We start from the raw sequence: 22,353 nt of genomic DNA, 5'->3' as shown, positions 1-22,353 counted from the left end.
TTGTTTAAAGTACATCTGCTAAAGGAAGAAAGCATCTGTCGACTATATCAAATTAGATTACAGACATATATTAATGAACAGCCCAAAAGTAATAATATAAACTTAGAGTGGACAAATATAAAAGATGCAATAATAAAAGCTGCAACAGAAGCACTTGGAGTGAGAAGTAAAAAATACAATACTAAAGGGTTACGAATATGGAATGAAGATATCGCAGAAGCAGCAAAAGAAAAGAAACAAGCATATTTGAAATTAATGGATTCACCAAATGACCAAGATAGGAAAATAGACTATAAAAGAAAATCTGCCATAGTGAAAAGGAAAGTAAGACAGATTAAAAGAAATAGTTGGGAGAAATATGTGAGTAAATTAGAAAATGACATCCAAGGAAGACAAGATAGAGCATACAAAATCATGAGATATTTAAATAGGGAGGATAAAGATATCTTACAAATAAATTCAATAACAGAAAAGGCATGGCTACAATATTATGAAAGTCTCTGGACTAATGACAATGATACACAAGTTACGGTAAATGCAGATCCCAATGTAGATCCAATTACTGAAGAAGAGATAGATGAAGCACTGGTACATTGTAAAAATAAGAAAACTCCTGGAGTTGATAGGATAAACACAGAATTGATCAAATATGCTCCTAATGCTGTTAAAACCAGAATTCTTGAGCTGTTGAATATGTGTTGGACAACAGGTTTTGTACCAGAAGAATGGAATATAGCACAAGTATGTCCTATTTATAAAAAGGGAGACAGAGTTAATTGTAATAACTATCGAGGGATAAGCCTTTTATGTTCCTGTTATAAGATTTATGCTAGAATAATAACAAAACGTGTAAAACCAATTGTAGAATCACTAATTTCGGAGAATCAACATGGATTCAGGAAAGGAAGGTCATGTGCAGATTGCATATTTATCATCACACAACTAATTGAAAAGCGACGAGAATTCAATCTTCCTACATATTTTGCCTTTATAGACTACGAAAAGGCTTTTGATAGAGTTGATCGTAACATACTATGGAAAGTACTGATGAATCGTGGAATCCCATCTCAACTAATTAGTGCTATACAGAGCCTTTACAAAAACAATAAAATAATGATTAAAATACCGAACAGTACAAGCGAAATGGTAGAAATAAATCAGGGATTGCGACAAGGGTGTCCCCTCTCACCCACTATGTTTAATATATATATGGACGAAGTCATACAAATATGGATGACGAAGATTGAACATTTTACCATTAATAAGCTAAATTTTACAACATTATTTTATGCAGACGATCAAGTGATAATTAGTGGCAGTGAAAATGAACTACAGAAAGAAATTTTCAGATTGAATAAAGTAGCCATTGATTTTAATATGAAAATCTCAGCAGAAAAAACAAAAACTATGGCATTTGTAGGATCACAACCATTACGGGTGAAAATTGAATTAAATAATATAATTGTACAACAAGTAAATACATTTAAATATTTAGGCTGCAATGTGACTTACAAGGCAAACTCAGAGATTGAAACTAAAATCAATGTTTTTAATCATTTTTGCGGAACTCTACGACGAACATTGGGCAGAACAGTGAGGAAAGAAACTTTATTAAAATTTTACAAAATTATGGTTCTACCAGCATTCCTTTATGGCAGTGAGAGTTGGACATTAAGAAAAGATCAAGAACGTAGAATTGTAGCTAGCGAAATGAAGTTCTTAAGATATGTGGCAGGTTACACCTTGATAGATAAGAAGAGAAATGAAGATATAAGGAAGGAGCTAAAAATGGAAAGTTTAATCCAGACGATTAACAATTACAGAACTAACTGGATACAACATGTAGACCGAATGCCTGAAACACGCATAACAAAAGCTGCTCTACAGTACATGCCTAGAGGAAGAAGATCGCTGGGAAGACCTAGAAAGAGATGGCGAGATCAATTGTGAGGAGACGTAACAGGCCATTCGAGAGGCCTAATACTTGTTTGAAGATGATGATGATGATGAAATGAAGGTGATAATGCCAATGAAATGAGTCCGGGTCCAGCACCGAAAGTCACCCAGCATTTACTCATATTGGGTTGAGGTAAAACCCCGGAAAAAAACCTCAAGTAGGCTAAGTAACTTGCCCCGACCAGGATTTGAATCCGGGCCACCTGGTTTCGCGGTCAGATGCGTTATCCGTTACTCCACAGCTGCGAATTGGGCTGTGTACGGATGTAATAATTATTAATATTATTATCAAAGGACCATAGGCTCTGACAGAAATTTTTGCTTTCCAATTATTGATAAAATGCTGAATGCGAAATGGGAACACTTCTGTAAAAGGAAGGACAAAATTACAAAATCGAGTAGATCCTTTCAAAAATTCATAGTTATAATTCGAGAGAATAATAGATGGTTAGTATTACTGTTATCATTATTATTATTATTGTTATAATGATTATATCATTATTTTATCATCGTGTCATCATTATGATCATTATCATCATTATCGTAATCATTATTATTATTATTATTATTATTATTATTATTATCTTGCATCATTAGGTACATCCTATTAGAAACTTTATTAACCCTGAATTTATTTTTCTCGTTCCTATAAAATATAGGCTACTTATTGTAAACCACGTAGGCCTATATCATTTTATATTGTAACATGCCTACAATACAATGATTGTTCTATAATAATTTATAACTTACATACCAATACAAAGTGTAGTTTTTTATAGTTAATATTTTTATGTTTCGTATAATTATGTCTTATAAACTCTTTATTTTATTGCTATAAAATACAACCTAATTATTGTAAAGTGTAAACCATCTTTACCTATATAATTTTCTTCTGTATTAAAATACCATTTAATTCCATCCATACAATAACGCTTTTTCATGCGTTAGAGGGTTCCATAGAGATCTTACGGAACAGAAGGTAGAGTCGCGAATCCAGCTTCAAGCGAAAACACTCCTTTGTTTAACTCGCCGTAACTCGCAAATAAGCAAAGATTTTGAGTAGCGATCACTTTTTAAAGTAATGTCCGTTCTTTCTCAACATTTGTCTCGCTTTGTCCCTCTAATGTGAAAAATGAAAATGTTTGCCGCTTACGAACTTTTGAAGGTGTAAATGTCTATTGTTACCAGATCACATCAGAGTTAATATTTTTTCTCACTTTTTAGAAAAAGATTTTCATTTCGAATTTTTTTCTAGGCTTTCCTCATTCAGCGATCAATTAAAAAAATTACAGCGCGATTGATAGGCTGTCTTAGGAGCTATGACATGATATATATTTAAGAGAGAGGGAAGTAACGTATACGGCAGGGGTCATCAGCACACTGCACCCTCGGGCTAGCGTCTTTTACCCGCGGAGACGAGACTGCACTATGGTGCATCCATGGCTGCTGGCGGATGTGTTTTCTCCCTTTTCCTGCTGCACGACGGGACATATCACGTGCTGACGACCACTCGACTATACGGTATACCAAATGTTCCTGGCTCTCCTATAATCAAGGTGATGTCATTGCGCAGAAACGCACGGAACTCGTCCGACATTTGCTTTCACCATTACTATAATAGGTTCGTTCCAACAACAGTCAGGAACCGTCCGTAACCATTGTGAGCATGCGCAGTACAAAAAAAGCGTTCCAACACAATCCGAACCAGTCCTGAACCGGAACATGTACTGCAGTCGGGCGTTCCAACAAGCTTTTGACACGGGTTCGGAACGGTCAAAAATAGTCCGTGGATTGAGGCAAGTACGGAAGAGTACGCAAGACGCGCATGCGCATAAGCTCACCAACGTCTCCTGGATACTGAAGAAAGACATGCTCGACTGTTCACATCATTGAGGTTAAAGATGAAAAGTGACAGTACAGCCGAATAATAAAACTAGAGATTTAATTTAAATTTTCGCCAAAAAGAAAGGGAATGGAAATTATTTGGGTATTGAAACAGTTAATTACAATTTCAACATGCAGCTTTGATTAAAAATATAATAAGTAACGTACATACATTAATAATTAAAAAAAGAACTATTTTTAGATGAGAGTCCCCCAGTACACGACGTTGAATTATCGGAATTCTTGCCTTCCATATGTTTGTCATCTTTTTATAGAAAATGATCGAAATTATATTTTCTGCAATTAGAATTAGCTGCGAAACGATAATAATTAAGCATCCCGTTCTTAGCAAAGATGATCACAGTTATAGCATCTCTGGATTTAGTACATAACGATCCGCGAAAGCGTTCCAACAGCGTCCAGTCCAGTTTCAATCCCATAGAAGATGCTCAACTAGCGCATGCGCATAAGATGGTACAGGAACCGTACATGAACTGCTCCATGAACCGCTTGTTGGAACGAACCTAATCCTATCACGAATCTTAGGAGGACTTCCCTCACGTGCGACTCATCATGTATATTTACGGTACGACTGGGACGGGTGCGTGGCTACGCAGTATAAAGCGTTTTTCTGAACCGACGCATGCGAGATGCGAGGTGCGAGGAACGCAGACCTCGCATTTCGCAGTTATAGAAACCACTCACTATCTCTTCTGTAGTCCGGATTTGTGCGAGGCCCGCCTTGCACCTCGCATCTCGCATGCCTCGGTTCAGAGAAACCAAGGCTTAAGGCGCTCCACATAGGCGGCACTGTCAGACGTTCGTGTATTCGAATTCCGCGTCGGGCATGGATGGATGTCCTTAATTTATGTGGAGTACTGTGTGTGTCTCTGTTGGGGACCCTTACGCCCTGCTCATTCCAGGTTAGGGGAGACCTATATGTAGGTCGTTATCTAGTGTGTGTGGTCCAGAACAGGAAGCTCACGGGAATATCATTATTTTTATGCAATCCATGCGCTCTCCATCTAATTTCAAAAGTTTTGAATTTATTATTATTATTATTATTATTATTATTATTATTATTATTATTATTATTATTATTATTATTCCCAAGGAACTAGTTCGATTAATTAAAATGTGTCTCAGTGAAACTTACAGCAGAGTCCCACAGGCTAGTTTATATCTGATGCTTTCCCAATTCACTGCGAGCTGAAGCAAGGTGATGCACTATCACCTTTACTTTTTAACTTCGCTCTAGAATATGCCATTACGAAGGTTCAGGATAACAGAGAGGGTTTGGAATTGAACGGGTTACATCAGCTTAATGTCTATGCGGATGGCGTGAATATGTTAGGAGAAAATCCACAAACGATTAGTGAAAACACGGAGATTTTACTTGAAGCAAGTAAAGAGATAGATTTGGAGGTAAATCCCGAAAAGACAAAGTATATGATTATGTCTCGTGACCAGAATATTGTACGAAATGGAAATATAAAAATTGTAAATTTATCCTTGGAAGAGGTGGAAAAATTCAAATATCTCGAAGCATCAGTAACACATATAAATGACACTCGGGAGGAAATTAAATGCAGAATAAATATGGGAACTGCCTCTTATTATTATTCCGTTGAGAAGCTTTTGTCATCTAGTCTGCTGTCAAAAAATCTTAAAGTTAAAATTTATGAAACAGTTATATTACCGGTTGTTCTGCATGGTTGTGAAACTTGGACTCTCACTTTGAGAGAGGAAGAGAGATTAAGAGTGTTTGAGAATAAGGTTCTTAGGAAAATATTTGGGGCTAAGAGGGATGAAGTTATAGGAGAAAGTTACACAACACAGAACTGCGTGCATTGTATTCTTCACCTGACATAATTAGGAACATTAAATCCAGACGTTTGAGATGGGAAGGGCATGTTTCACGTATGGGCGAATCCAGAAATGCATATAGAGTGTTAGTTGGGAGACCGGAGGGGAAAAAGACCTTTCGGGAGGCCGAGACGTAGATGGGAGGATAATATTAAAATGGATTTGAGGGACGTGGAATATGATGATAGAGACTGGATTAATCTTGCATAGGATAGGGACCGATGGCGGGCTTATGTGAGGGAGGCAATGAACCTGCGGGTTCCTTAAAAGCCATTTGTATTATTATTATTCGATCCCAGATGGTGACAGGATTTTTTCTCGTTTCCAAACTTTCAGAACGGCCCCGAGGTTCACTCAGCCTCCTATAAAATTGAGTACCGGGTCTTTCCCGGGGGTAAAAGGCGGTCAGAGCGTGGTGCCGACCACACCACCTCATTCTAGTCCCGAGGTCATGGAACGCATGGGACTCTACCTCCATGCCCCCCAAGTGCCTTCATGGCATGTTACAGGGATACCTTTATTATTATTATTATTATTATTATTATTATTATTATTATTAGTATTATTATTATTATTATTATTATTATTAATCCTATTGTATTATTTCTTATGCTTTTATTTAAATTTCTAATTATTGGTGCAATAACGACATAATATTTTATGTATTTAAAATTGTATTGCTGCACTGTTATTAATTTTGTACTCTTCTTTCTAGGATTCTGCAGATCTCACGAAATGTTTCCCGGAGATGTAAAAATTCGCGCAGATCCGGCAATAGACCGGAATATTTTAAGTAAGTACTATATAAATATTTTAATATTGTAATCAACTGAGTTTAAGACCTGTCTTTTAATAAATGAAAAACTTCAAAAGCTGAATTTCATATGAAAGTAGTCAGCAGTTGAATTCGCAGGCACATTATATTGGTCAACAGTGATTTTTTTAAATGTAAAATTTCTGCTGTTTTTTATGTAATCTCATCTGCTGATTCCAAAAATGAAGTCAGAATTTTTCTACCACCTACCTTTTTTTTTTTTTTTTTTTTTTTTGTAATTTTAGAATACTGATTTATTTTATTGCTATATAAGGCCTACAGTCCTTAGCATGCTAATGGAAAGAAAATATTCCACATAATTAATTTTATTGCTTTAACAATAAAATTGACCTATAACTTTAGATCATTGTTGCCTAAGAAGTCAGAATCCATAACAAATAAAGTATCAATACTAAAAAATTTGAACTATATTTCATATAATTACTCAAAATCCTGGGTGAGTTAAAAAGTTTGAAAACAGATTTGAAATCAGCACGAAAATTACTATAAGAATCACCCATTATTTGTCTTTTAACGAAATATATGTTTAATTTTGTTGACCAGTGTCGTCTTTAATCGTATCTAAGACTTGAGATTTTTATATTATTTATGGAATAATGTGTAACACTTGTAAAGTAGTGTTGTGTTTGGTACATGTTTATTTTAGACTACATTCTTGTAAACTTGTAAGAAGAGCTATTGGAATAAGTGACATGTGGTGTATTTGTGTACTTAATGTACAGAGTGTCTGACTTAATCCGTTCATTTTTGTCTAGGCAACCCAAAATATCAGTTGAGACATGTGGGAGGTATTCAATGGTTTCGCAGGAGTGGATATAACGTAATTGGCATCGTCAAATGAATTTTAACGAATTTTAGTCTTCGTGTAATAATTTTATGTTAAACATGTGCAGTCAATCTGTTATGTTCTTTGTTTATTTTCTTTCGTTCTCCTTAGTCGAGTTTGTCTTTATATCAAACTAAGTTCGTTAGACGTTCAAATAAAAATTTTTCAGATTTATTTTCAATGAAGAATGCTTGTCTTTTTGATAGTTATTTGCTTCCATAATAATGAAACATACTCCCTCTGAATGGATTTTTTAGGCCAAATACTTTTTCTTGAACCTCTCCACCTTCAGTTTTTGAGTTTCAACGCGAAAACCCAAGTATCAATGTCAGGACGATAGCAGTAGCTATTTCAGGTCATTGTGGATTGTAGGCAAAAGTTAAAAAAATGTCAGGTTTTCTAAGCTTTAGAACAATAGCATTTTCGTATAGCTGCTGCATGTAGAAGTTGAAATGTAGAGCGTAAAATCATTTTATTCTACTAAGAGATCTTGCTGAAATGATCTGGAGACTACAAAATTTTCTAGGCCTCTTATTTTATCAGTAAGTAATACCTTTTTATCTTTCCTTAGGAACTGTAATTTTTGCGCTCTCTCGAGCCAATACTGAAGACAATGACACATATCAATATCTACACTACACCCCCATTAAGTATATGAAAAAAGACTCAACCCCACTGGGTTAATAAGTATAAAAATATTTGATTTTTAATAACAATATTATTATCTTACTTAAGTTTTGTACTTATATATAGCAGTCACTCAATAAATTATAGAAATAAAGATCTAAATTAAGATATTCTCTACATTTACTTACACAACCTCAAAACGTTTCATCAATATAGCATCAATATTACGTACAATTAATGAAAAATAGACGCATCATGATATTAACTATAATAATATTTAATTTCTAATGGTAATAATGTCATCAAACCACCTCAAGTTTCGTAGATTTGAATATCCAATACACAGCTGTACTCAGAAAATTATACACTGCAGAATCAGTTTTTAATAACAAATTGAATTGAGCTCTAAATATGTCGGCAATTCTGCAGGTCATGGCCTTCGTGTAATAGCCTATTGTTTATTGTAGTGTGTGTTTTGTTCTGAAATTCGATCAAGTCGGCCGTGATTCAATAAAATTAGTTCTCAAAACTGACAACAGATGGATTTTGGAAAATAGGAAAATTATGTAGGAAAATTGACATTTCATTGAAAACTACTATTTTTCCGAAAAACTTTGGATGCCAGGCATGAAAATGAGGGGTCACTCATTGAAATCCGTTCAGCCGTTTTCCCGTAATTTCCATTACCAGTTCAAATTATATATATAGATGTTCTATCGCTACATTTCCTGTTCATATAAATTCTATAATATCATATCTTACTACTTTAGTTATCTTCATTCCCTCAAGGATATATGTACGTGAACAACCACAAATATTATCAGAAAATGTAGGCTCTAAATTTCTAAAATTTTGTGAGAAAATGAACTCACAATTGGACAAAAATTACAAGGTACCACAACAAGACTTATTAGAACTTAAGCATCTGATAAAAGTATGAAAAAGGTTACTAATAATATTTTTCAAACCAAACAAAAGAATTCTGCAGTTACATCATTTGGTAACCATAACATTGTTATGGTGTCTCTGACATCTTTAATATTTTTCTTGCATGTAATAAACACTTATTTTTTTAAAGTAGAGTACCGGTACCCTCAGACATGTAGAGTTGTTTATTTTAATGCAATTAGTATTTTATTTGTCCCATTTAAAATATATTAAAATTTACATAATGTTTGTAACCTAATTTTTCTATTTTCAAAGTTATAGGCATTATTGTAGTCTGTCTTTTGCATAAATGCATGTTAAATCAATGTACAAAATTTCAGATTTCTATTTCTAATGGTTGTGGAGTTATGAAATAATGTGTGTGAAAATTTTAAAATGTTGGAAAATTTAATTTAAAGTAAAAAGTGAATTCTAAAAAATATTATTAGTAACCTTTTTATACTTTTACCGGATATTTAAGTTCTAATAAGTCTTGTTGTGGTACCTTGTAAATTTTGTCCAATTGTGGGTTCATTTCCTCATAAAATTTTAGAAATTTAAAGCCTGCATTTTCTGATAATATTTGTGGGCGTTCACGTACAGCTGTAAAAAAAAAAAGTGGCCGCACTCGTGAACAGCGAATATTTTCAAAGTCCACTTCGGGTCCCGGCGATGTTACACGATGCATGTGCTTGTACAAGCAGTTCCGAAACTATGAAAGTGTTCCATATCTGTGCCTCGTAGACCAGGGTAGAGTGTTTGTTTAATGATTCAAAGGTCGTGGGTTCGGGCCTTCTTCAAGTTTTCATTTTATTTTTTAATCGTTCTTTAGGGATGTAAAAGATGTTCAAATTATCATTTGTATCCAGTTATCGTTCTTTATGGATATCATGTTATTTATATTTTGTTATCGTTCTTTAGAGATATGAATAAAAATCAAGTCATCATTTGTATTCAGTTATCGTTTTATAACGATATGAATAATAATTATTATTATTGTATCTCCAATGGGGGTTAGCCCTATTTTACATATGTATGTTAGGGCTATAGTTTTATACACAAAAAAGATGAGCATAAAGAGAAATGGAAAAGAAAATTAAATTAGCTTACGCGATCTAAACAAAACATAAACAATCCGTAAATTAGGCATTGCGATTGCAAAACAAATATCAGTTATCAATTTGAAACATACAAAAACATAACAACACACATACGTAACATTTCTATAACATAAATATGCAGCTTTCCGTACCATACATCATAAATTAATACACAATAGTCACACAAACACAATCAAACTATAATTACGACATTGCGACGACATCAAGCATCCCATAACTGACTCATATACATAACAAATCAAGCATCCGTTGCAACACATACACTTCAACATAGTAACCACACTTTTAAAAGTTACAAATTTGGCTCCAAGAAGAATAAATAGGACACTGTTACTAATTACTATTCTTCTACAATTTCTTAAATACATCTGTAATAAATCTGTGAAATTCCGATATGAATAATATTCACGTTTTTTATATTGTTATCGTTCTTTAGCGATATAAATAATATTCAAGTTATCATTTATATTCTGTTTTCCTTCATTAGCATTATAAAATAATATTCAAGTTATTTATATTGTTATTGTTCTTTCGCAATATAAATCATCTGTATTTTATGTAAGTAATTATTATAACACAAATAACCATCTTTCTTTGTAAAATAGGTTATTTTATTTAGATAATTAAATACGTATTATATAATATCTTATATTAATTAAACAAACCGATATTTATTATTTATATTCTGTTATCGTTCTTTAGTGATACTGTATAAATAATATTCAAGTTATTTATATTGTAATCGTTCTTTAGCGATATAAATAACATAAATTTAATATTATGTTTGGAAAAATCCAGTTGCATAATACTGGTATTAGTTTTTCTTTTTGTATTATTACATTATACTATCTTGAACTACAATAAAATGAACAGGAGTAACGAGGAATTGAACCTGAGACGTTGACATCTAAATTCCGACGTTCGTCCGCTGAGCTACGAGTGCAAAAGTGTGGAAACATTTTCGGAAAAATTGGCCCAATCACACTCTAAGATTTTCTGATGATTCGTAGAAGCTAGTCCAGGATGCGGGGGCAAAGGCTAATTGAGATTTCCCGGTCTCTGATCGGGTCAAACATCCTGATAGAATTAATATTTAACCCTTGCCGTGATTTTCGGTGAAGTCCGGAGGGCCCAATTAGTCAAATCCACTCTCCTCATCTCCACGCTTGGGCCCCCTGGAATTTAATAAGATGCGAAAGAGATAGTGGTGTGCGGAAAGCAACGGGATGTTACCGCATTTAGACCTATACTTACCAAGAAAAACTGCAAACATGAACAAAGGAAGCTTTTAATAGAAGAAGAAGGATCTTCTGCGGACCTCTAGAAAAAGAACTAAGGAAGAGACTAGTGAAGTGCTTTATGTGGACTGTGGAATTGTATGGGGAAGGAACATGGATATTACGACGAAATGAAGAGAAACGAATTTAAGCATTTGAAATGTGGATGTGGAGAAGAACGGTGCGTGTGAAGTGGACAGAGAGAATAAAAAATAAAATTGTGTTTGAAAAAGTGAGTGAAGAAAGAATGATGCTGAAACTGATTAGAAAGAGAAAAAGGAATTGGTTGGATCTGTGGTTGAAAAGAATAATAGACGACATTAGGATATGTAGATCATATGCGGAGACTAAGAGGAAGGCAGAAAATAGGAAAGATTGGAGATTGCTGGGTTTGCAATGAAAGACCTGCCCATGGACAGAACACTTATGTATGTATGTTCAGAATGCCTGGAATATCGTGTCTAAGAACAGTCGCTATTTGCAAAGACTAGTCAATTCCATACCCACTCGATTGCAAGATGATCGAGATAAGAGGAAGATAGACTAAATATTGAATTGTGGCTTTTTGTTTTGTTTTCTGAACGCTTAATTGTTTGAATGTTTTAAGGCCGACGCCAGTAAATTTGTTTTGTTTATGCCACGAAAGATATTTTATTGAGAATAAAATATTTTTTCTTTCCATTTGCAGCCACAATATCATAATGATAAAGTCATGGCACAATATATTAATGAACCTGATGTTAATTACTAAAATAATCGTAAAAGAGAAAGGAGCCATTATGTATAGTTTGTCTCTCTCAAAAACAGAACAAAAAAGAACATAAAAAGCACGAGGTTGTAGTCGAACGCAGGACCTCATGAATAAGAGGCGTGAACGCTACCATTAACCTATCGAATCACAGAGAGAATACTTCAATTATAACTGTAGATATCAGGCAACGTGGTCCAACAACATGTAACATCGCCTGTCTCCGAATTATAGCGAAGATACCCGAAGGGAACTTCGTTTCAGGAGAGCGGCCACTTTTTCTTTTGACAGCTGTACATATACCCTCAAATTAATTTATTTCTTTTGTTTTATTCGAAATAAGCAACGGACATAAGCCTAATAGGAAGATCTTTAAAGAAGAGACAGCGCAGAATTTTAACACAATAATATTTATTCATTTATTGCAATATGTTTTGAATATGTCACTCTAGTGACACTACATGAGAATGTCACAACCTGAGTAGACCAAGATTCAAACTGTGACAGACCATAATATCATCTAACAAAAGACGACGCATATATACCCAATAGTATTTTCTAAACTCCGAACTCTCTACACAAGCCGGAATGTCTGTTACTTTCGTAGTTCCTTTCAAGAATACGAGTATAACGACTTCAAATTCGTTGTCGTTCCTATGAATGAAAATTGCCAGGGTAATTGTAGGCTATCTGTGTTTTCGTCCAACGCTAATGAGTAAAATTTGCGTTGCTGTAATTTTGTTTTCATTTTCTCCTCAACATTTAATGCGAGCTCTTCCACTCTTCTCGTAATAGCCGCTCGAGATGAACTTATTTATTTTTAAAGCGTGAGTTTTGTTTGTGCACACAAATTCAACTGCTGAAACAAGTCGGAAAATTCTCATCAAAAAATGGTTTTGACTTTTAAGAAAATGTTATACCAGTTTTACAGTGTGTAAACTGCAAAAAAATAAATAAATACATACATAAATAAATAAATAAATAAATACTGATGTTAGAGCATAAATAGCTGAATAATAAAGTCAAATAATATTTTTCTATAATTGTCAAGGTTTTCTAAAAACAATGTGTATCGTACGCCGACGCAGTCGTTTATTACTCTAGTATTACCAGACCATTCTGTTTGTGGAACGACAGTCGCTTATACTACAGCTGTTACGTCACCTCGATCGCTCTCTTATTCTATTCATAGACTGTCTTTCTTTCTCGCACAGAGTAACAACATAAGATAGCAGCGCCGTTGTTTACGTTCCACATAAAATATGGTCACTTAGTACATATATTGGTATACGTTGGGCGCAAGATCATTGACAATGGCATTCAAGTTCAGCCGAAATGTAAACAAATATTAGACTATAATCAATCTTAAAAACATGGTATTTTACAAATTAAAAATAAAATTATAAGAAATAATTAAATTTCTCTAGACATTTTGTTCAGGAGACCGATATGTACAGCATCTACAATTTCGGCACTTTACACCTTGAATTATCTTTGACATAACTCTTAGCATCCTCTAATATTTTCTTAAAAACTAATTGGTGAGGCTTACATATTATTTTTTTGAAATAGTTAAATTTGTTTGTGCTTAGCTAATCTTGAGTACAGGAGAACATGGCTTATATTTTATGAAATAATTTTGTTCGAATTTTATTCGTTTATAACTAACATTTATGTCTGACATATTAAACAAATAGGTTTGCCATCTACTTCCAAAAGGTATGGATAGTCCATTTCTCGTTGAAATTATGAAAAACTTCAACATAAACGCTTGTTTTACTAACACCTGTCATTTTAATTCAACAATTTAGTATGACAGAAAAATGAACAAAGAGGACCTTTACAAACCTGCATGAGTTGTAGCGCCGTAGACTGTGTACACTGCATGCTGTGCTGTAAATAATCGTTAGTTGTCATTAAGCTCGATGTATACTCACAACAGTATCACTATAAAACAAATTACCAAAGACAGTCAACCGTTAATTCACCACTAACTTGCATTTCTAGTACTGACTCAACACAGTTTCATTCCAAAATATCTGCAACTGAGAGGCTGATCAAGTTATTCTCCTTTTCATGCAACTTAGTTCATGGAGGTCACCACTCTCACCTTGTCATAGTCCTCGGTCTCCTGTCACTTACCTATCCCCTCATCTAACCCACTCTAACCTTGTCATAGTCCTCGGTCTCCTGTCACTTACCTATCCCCTCATCTAATCACTCTAACCTTGTCATAGTCCTCGGTCTCCTGTCACTTACCTATCCCCTCATCTAATCACTCTAACCTTGTCATAGTCCTCGGTCTCCTGCCACTTACCTATCCCCTCATCTAATCACTCTAACCTTGTAATAGTCCTCGGTCTCCTGTCACTTACCTATCCCCTCATCTAATCACTCTAACCTTGTCATAGTCCTCGGTCTCATGTCACTTATCTATCCCCTCATCTAACCCACTCTAACCTTGTCATAGTCCTCGGTCTCCTGTCACTTACCCATCTCCTCATCTACTTCACTCTAACCTTGTCATAGTCCTCGGTCTCCGTCACTTACCTATCCACTCATTTAATCCATTCTAACCTTGTCATAGTCCTCGGTCTCCTGTCACTTACCTATCCCCTCATCTAACCCACTCTAACCTTGTCATAGTCCTCGGTCTCCGTCACTTACCTATCCCCTCATCTAACCCACTCTAACCTTGTCATAGTCCTTGGTCTCCTGTCACTTACCTATTCCATCATGTAACCCACTCTCACCTTGTCATAGTCCTCGGTCTTCTGTCACTTACCTATCCCCTCATCTAATCACTCTAACCTTGTAATAGTCCTCGGTCTCCTGTCACTTACCTATCCCCTCATCTAATCACTCTAACCTTGTCATAGTCCTCGGTCTCCTGTCACTTACCTATTCCCTCATCTAATCACTCTAACCTTGTAATAGTCCTCGGTCTCCTGTCACTTACCTATCCCCTCATCTAATCCACTCTAACCTTGTCATAGTCCTCGGTCTTCTGTCACCCATCCCCTCATCTAACCCACTCTAACCTTGTCAAAGTCCTCGGTCTCCTGTCACTTACCTATCCCCTCTTCTAATCCACTCTAACCTTGTCATAGTTCTCGGTCACCTGTCACTTACCTATCCCCTCATCTAACCCACTCTAACCTTGTCATAGTCCTCAGTCTCCTGTCACTTACCTCTCCCCTCATCTAACCCACTGTAACCTTGTCATAGTCCTCGGTCTCCTGTCACTTACCCATCCCCTCATCTAACCCACTCTAACCTTGTCATAGTTCTCGGTCTCCTGTCACTTACCTATCCCCTCATCTAACCCACTCTAACCTTGTCATAGTCCTCGGTCTCCTGTCACACCTATCCCCTCATCTAACCCACTCTAACCTTGTCATAGTCCTCGGTCTCCTGTCACACCTATCCCCTCATCTAACCCACTCTAACCTTGTCATAGTCCTCGGTCTCCTGTCACTTACCTCTCCCCTCATCTAACCCACTCTAACCTTGTCATAGTCCTCGGTCGCCTGTCACTTACCTATCCCCTCATCTAACCCACTCTAACCTTGTCATAGTTCTCGGTCTCCTGTCACACCTATCCCCTCATCTAACCCACTCTAACCTTGCCATAGTCCTCGGTCTCCTGTCACTTACCTATCCCCTCATCTAACCCACTCTAATCTTGTCAAAGTTCTCGGTCTCCTGTCACACCTATCCCCTCATCTAATCCACTCTAACCCTGTCATAGTCCTCGGACTCATGTCACTTATCTATCTCCTCATTTAACCCACTTTAACCTTATCATGGCCCTCGATCTCACTTACCTATCTCCTCATCTAACCCACTCTAACCTTGCCACAGTCCTCGGCATCCTATCATTTAGCTATCCCCTCGTCTAAAATAACCTAACCTTCGACTAGCAAAAAACGGAGGGTAAAACACAGTGCAACATAATCACCACGATCAGACAGTAACACTAATGTACCTGCCTCCATGATATCACAAGGCAAAACGACGTATCAACTCAGTACATCACAACGCCCTCATACAGTACAAGGAATATCAAAACAAACACACCAATCTCAGTCGGTCCCTGTCGGTTGTACCGTATACTGAAGTCTATCCAAAAATATATCTCTATCTTACAGTATGTATAGTACTTACTATAGGATGATTCACGAATTTTGAGTTTATTTTTGAAAAGTTACAATAAGTCAAGTAATAAATTCAAAGAGAATGCTGTTCAATCAAGTGACTCATCTTTAATGAAAATTATGCAATTATAAATTTACATTGTATTTTAAATTGTTAACGTTTTCGCCATTCTAATGTGACATCTTCAGACATTGATAATTAAAGATATTTTTTGAAAAACATTGCATCAAAAATTGTGCTTCAAGATTTTTACATACATCAAAATATACATTGTTAACGCCAATATTAAGATTCACGAAGATTGTGCCATACTGTACGATCTTATTTCTGACATCATTGGGGTGAATAAAGTTCATACAAACATATGTCATATTTTTTTTTAAATTGAGTGATTACATCCTCCTGAATGTTAAACATAAATGTGGAAATTATGAAGGTTAAAGCAATTTACGAGAATGGTACTCAGTATATTATAAATTCATTAAAGAACATTACATTATTACTCACCTGAAAAATCTGTAGTAAACCTGGTTTACAAATACCCCTCTTCCTTGTGCAGCAATACATGAAGTCGCCCGTGTGTGAACTGCGCGCACCGCATTTCCTAACTTCCGTTGTTCGGATATTACCTAAATAGATACGTTGTCCGGTACTGCGTTATCTCTAACCTTGACCCTGATGTCACGAGACTGTGTCGCTGCTATCAGCTGTACTGTTCACCCACACAGCTGCTCCAGACATCCAGAGAGAGAGAGAGAGAGAAGTTACGGAAGGAAGAACCGTGATTTTTTCCAAAACTATTCAAAATCGGACACATGGATGTATTAATTTTTTCCTTCACAATGATGTCAGAAATCAGATCCTGGACTGTGGCACAATATTCGTGAATCACTCTGTATATAAAGTGGAAATAATTATTATTACGACAGCTCCGAAATCAAATATTTATCACATGATGTATGTGAAAAAGATAGCAAAGTATTAGAAAATCTTCTTCCTAAAATAAATTTCAGAATAATTTTAGAAAATGAGTTACTCGTATTTAACAAAATAAAACGTGTACAGATCACGTCTGCATATAAAACTTCACGTTTCGGCTGAATTCCTTGTGCCTTTAGATGAAAAATCAGAGTGTTAGAAAAGAGGTATTCCACCGTTAAAACATCAGTAACAGTTTTCTCCTGAAGACGAAAGGTAGATCCAAACTTCGAAATTTTGTAGACCTAAACAATTTTATATATTCATTTTATTTTTATCATAAACAGAAAAAATACACTGCAAACATTGTCTTACGTAAATTCTCGTTTCTCTTATCCCAGAGTTCTGTGGGTGTGTTTATAATTTACATGACTGCCACCTAAACAATGTTTTTAAATAACAGGCTGAAAGTTTCTTCGTTGTCTTGATCTTCATACGGGTGTCACTATTGCTAATTTATTACCACCGTTATGTTATTGTATATAAGAAAAAAAAAATAGATCGATTTTTATATACCCTGTCTACACTTGAGAATATATAAATCATTTTAGTGAGAATGTTTTCATTTGGATCCAACACTTCTTACGTCATATCCCAAACATTCATTCATCGTTTTGTTAGCAGCTATTACTCCCAGTATAAGAAGTTTCAGTTTCTCTGTGTGATTTATAGCCTTTCTAAACTGTTTACTTATTTCTGGCAAGCACTAAATTAACTTGCTTCTCATGAAAATAAAACATCAAGTACCCATACACTAAAAGTAAGTACAGGGATTTTTTTGTTTTATTGCTAACAGTTTTATATTGTCTTTTATGACAACACTTTGTTCTTGCATAAACCAATATAGCCTACATTTGTTACTGTGTTCTTACTGCCTGAACTTACAAGTATGGATAAAGTATTGCATGTTAAATAATAAATTAATAAAAAGGATGTTAACATTTCTTGTGTCACTTTCTCTAGTTGTTTTACACAAATTAGTTCTTCGACTCAGAGTCCTAGAGATCTACTCTCTGCAGAATCCCTATCGTTGAAAAGAACCTCTCTCAGTATGTATGTATGTATGTATGTATGTATGTATGTATGTATGTATGTATGTACGTATGTATGTATGTACATATTATTATTATTATTATTATTATTATTATTATTATTATTATTATTATTATTATACATATGTATGTGCTCGTATATTTATTTATTGTTCCTTTGTTTGTTGATTTCTTTATTTGTTTTGTTTGTTCGACTGTTTATGCATGAATTTATTTATTTAATATCATATCTCATGACATTGTTGATAATACTATATGCTTGGTTCTTTCTGCTATACAATGTGTTATATAGAATGTTTAAAAAAATTATCCAATATTTTAGGAAGTGATAGTATGCAACGCGGAACTGCACGCATTTTATTCTTCACCTAACAAAATCAGGAACATTAAATCCAGACGTTTGAGATGGGTAGGGCATGTAGCACGTATGGACGAATCCAGAAATGCATATAGAGTGTTAGTTGGGAGGGAAAAAGACCTAAGATAGTATACATCAAAACAAAAAAAAAAAATCTAATAAACAAGGTCCTACAACACATACTTTCTGAGATCTGAACACTTGTTCAAAGGAGGTGCTCAATGTGACGTCCATTTATGGCAATGCATTTTTCTACCTTACAATACAGCAGGCTATCAGATAAGCATACCGTACTTGACACACCTGGCATGGAATACTGATACGTCGCAAGGAATACTGAAAACAAAAGTTTAGTTGCGGATATGAGCGGGGTTCAGCAGAGATGGTGCTGTGAATTTTCGTAATCAGCATGTGTGGGCTGAAGAAAATTCCCATGCAGTTGAAGAAATAAGACATCAGCACCGATTCTCAATCAACGTATGGGCAGACGTTCTTGGCGATAGATTAAGGGTCGTACGTGCTACCACAGAGATTAACCGGGGCTCGTTATCAGGACTTTCTTATTAACGTATTGCCTACCTTGCTGGAGTATGTGCCATGTCAGCAAAGACTACAGATGTGGTTCATGCATATGGCACACCAGCACATTTTCTCCGCAATACGCGTGAACACCTGACGCTGACATTTCAGGACCGCTGGATTGATTGGGAGGCCCCACACCTTGGCCTGCTCGTTCCAAAAACCTAAATTCCCTAGACTTTTGGTTATCAAGAACAACCAGGTCAGTTTCAAAGAATGCGTGATTCCTTACGCCAAAGGGCAGAGAAATGCGCTGCCATGAATGGACATCACATTGAGCACCTCCTTTGAACAAGTGTTCAGATCTCAGAAAATATGTGTTGTAAGACCCATAGGCCCTATTTATTAGACATTTTTTTCTCGTTTTGATCCATGATCCATACTAGCACCTCATAAAATATTGGATACTTTTTTAACACCCTGTATAATACAATTTTTAATCAGCTGATAAGTAAGTGCAATAGTATTAGTATATCTAAAATCTTACATCTTATATTATTTTATCGACATTAATTCAATTTAAAGATTTTATAAATTGTTTTTGTGTGTGTTCCTGCAATAAATCTTTCTTAGGTGACTGCCAAGTTCCGCCTGCTGCTGTTGTTTCTCAAAATTATTTTTTTCTTTGTCTAAAATAGTACATTCAAATAGTAAGTGGTCAAAAGTTCGAACATTTTCATTACAGATACGTATTATGGGATCGTTTATTCTGAATCAGTGGTCTGCCTGACTGCCTGTTTGTTTATTTGTTTTATTTGTTTGTTTATGTAATTATGTATGTACGATTGAAATAGAATTTATTGATTACAATGAAATGGAATGTGATGAAGTGCAGTGTAACAAAATGAAATGAATGAAATGTATTGCATTGCAAAGGAATGCGATGGAATTAAATACACTGCAATTAAATGCAATGCATTTCATTATAATAAAATAATATTGTGCACTATGTTCGTAAAGTCATGATGGGCTTTCAAATGAGTAGACCTATATAATTTCAATGAAACACGACAGACCTGTTGAACTGCCACTAAATTATAGAAAAATTCTTCAAGTTCTTTCACTACCACTTTTTGTCATGGTTATCTACTTAACGACAGTTGTTGATTTTGTTGCCATTATTATTTTTCTACCATAGTTGTCATAGTTAACTATCGATCCAATGTAATCTCGCAGAATTATGTTTGCAGTACTCCGAACTCCGAACGCCAATGTAATCTTTCAGCAAGATGGTGCTCCTCCGTATTTTCTCAATTAATTTGGAAATTTCTAAACGAAACACTTCCACAGTGATGAATCGAAAGGGGAGTATGGAAACCAAAGCCACCACGCTCTCCCGACCTCACTCTTTAGGATTTTTATTGTGAAGTTATGTCAAGCAAAGGGAGTACAATGTAGGCCTACACATTAACCATCGAAAAAGCTAATCAGGGTAACTATCATATCCGTCACTCCTGATGTTTTTCATTGTGTGTGGTAGGAATCTTAGTATCACTCAGACGTTTGCCAGGCTACCAAAGGAGCCAGCTTCAAGCCTCGAATTTCAATGAATTCATAATAAAAACTTGTCGAGCTTTCTTTCATTTAGTTTCACATCTTTATTATGTTTCGTTAAAATTATATAATAAACTAGAACCTTACCATGACTTTGCCGACATACCATTTGTAATGTAAGGAAATGGATGTATATAGAGATTACAGAATGAAATATTCAATATGTACAATGTACACTTACCTCATTTCTTCTGCATTACGCAGTAAATCTAATTTTGTAGAAGTCAGCTTGTTCGTGTATTTCCAGTATTTCCACTGTTTCACTTTTCCGAAACTGTCTAGAAACTAATATACTATAAAATGTTTTTTCTGTGCAGATTATAACCGGTCTGAAACTTCATTTTCAATCATCAGCCTCCTCCTAATGATCATGGGGTTCATCTTTTCATTCTACACATTCCGAAATCCTCGCTACATGTTCAAGAGATTAGCTGGAGGAATCCACTTCTTAGCGTGTAAGTTCACTTTCTGAATATGTGATACCACGAAATGTAGGCCTATATTATAAGTCAGAATAATAAACTAATATATGCGGCGTGGAAGTGAAATAGTCTTGCAGATTTTCATATCGAATAGCTCATATTGTAATAACAAAAATATGTAGGCCTAATATATTGGTGGAAAGTTAATAGTTTTTCCAGAAAAAAAATATATTTTTTTCTCAAATGTTTAACAACCTCTTATTCGGTAATTATGACGAGTAGGATCGTATTTTTGTCCATATCGACAGAAAAACTAATAAAGAATAATTTATCCCTCTGGCGTATTTCAATTGTGTGGATGATTTTCGTGTAAATTTAATTTTAAAAACCTCTAATTTAAAGCCAATGTGCGATGCGAGTTGGTTGCAACACAGCGCCAGAGAACGGCTCATCTAGCGAGACACACCGAGTTCGTTGACCTCTTACATCTGTATCACGAGAAGAGTGTGTTAGCGGCGATGTTGCCGAACTGCTGAAACTTCAAATCTAATTTTCTGATTAGCCGTGCATTTAATCACAAAACGTAATAGGCCTATAGTTTTTCTATTCATTTCAGTGTACCCTATCATCCCTTTCAATCTGCAAGATTATTTCACTTCCACTCTGTATGTATACAATATATATCAAGTAATAACAGGCTATTCCTGTATTTATCAGTGCAGCAGAGCGTCTCGTTTAGGCACAGTGAAAACGTAAACAAATGCAGGTAACGTGTGGAGGGGAGGACGAACTGTACGATAAACATGACGGATGCACAAGATTTTAGTTGCAACATTTATGGCTGGGCTTTAATTGAAATTATATTTTTCAGAAACACATAAAACAAAAGAACACAAATTGCATAACTTTATCATATACACATTTTAACAAACAAGCAATTCAATATAACAAATCAAATTTTGCTACTTATATGATGTTGCTCTGAAGCAGCATTTTTTACGGTCATGAATTTCATTCTCTGTATGACTAACATAATATCACCCACCGTCTTCTGTGGCCGAATTAACAAAACTACAGTACTGTAATTATGTTTAGGAAATAGTGTTGTCACTTCAGGGAAATATACTGTAGTTCTGTTAACTCGGACACAGAAGACGGTGATATTATCTTAGACATACAGATAAT

General features: G+C 35.2%; 1 protein-coding gene across 1 annotated transcript in view; it reads left to right on the top strand.

Annotated features, from left to right (window-relative positions):
• The window catches only part of LOC138709047 (voltage-dependent calcium channel gamma-1 subunit), a 133,376-nt gene that overhangs the window by 91,644 nt on the left and 19,379 nt on the right, over positions 1 to 22,353 (top strand). The window contains exons 3-4 of the mRNA XM_069839541.1: positions 6,422 to 6,499; positions 21,064 to 21,201. Coding sequence (XP_069695642.1) covers positions 6,422 to 6,499; positions 21,064 to 21,201 — 216 coding nt within the window. The remainder of the gene's footprint in view (positions 1 to 6,421; positions 6,500 to 21,063; positions 21,202 to 22,353) is intronic.

The sequence above is a fragment of the Periplaneta americana genome, chromosome 11 (genome assembly GCF_040183065.1).
Source record: "Periplaneta americana isolate PAMFEO1 chromosome 11, P.americana_PAMFEO1_priV1, whole genome shotgun sequence".
In the NCBI taxonomy this organism is placed as follows: domain Eukaryota; kingdom Metazoa; phylum Arthropoda; class Insecta; order Blattodea; family Blattidae; genus Periplaneta; species Periplaneta americana.
The sequence above is the reverse complement of the archived record's forward strand: the minus strand, read 5'-3'. Positions and strand labels throughout refer to the sequence as shown.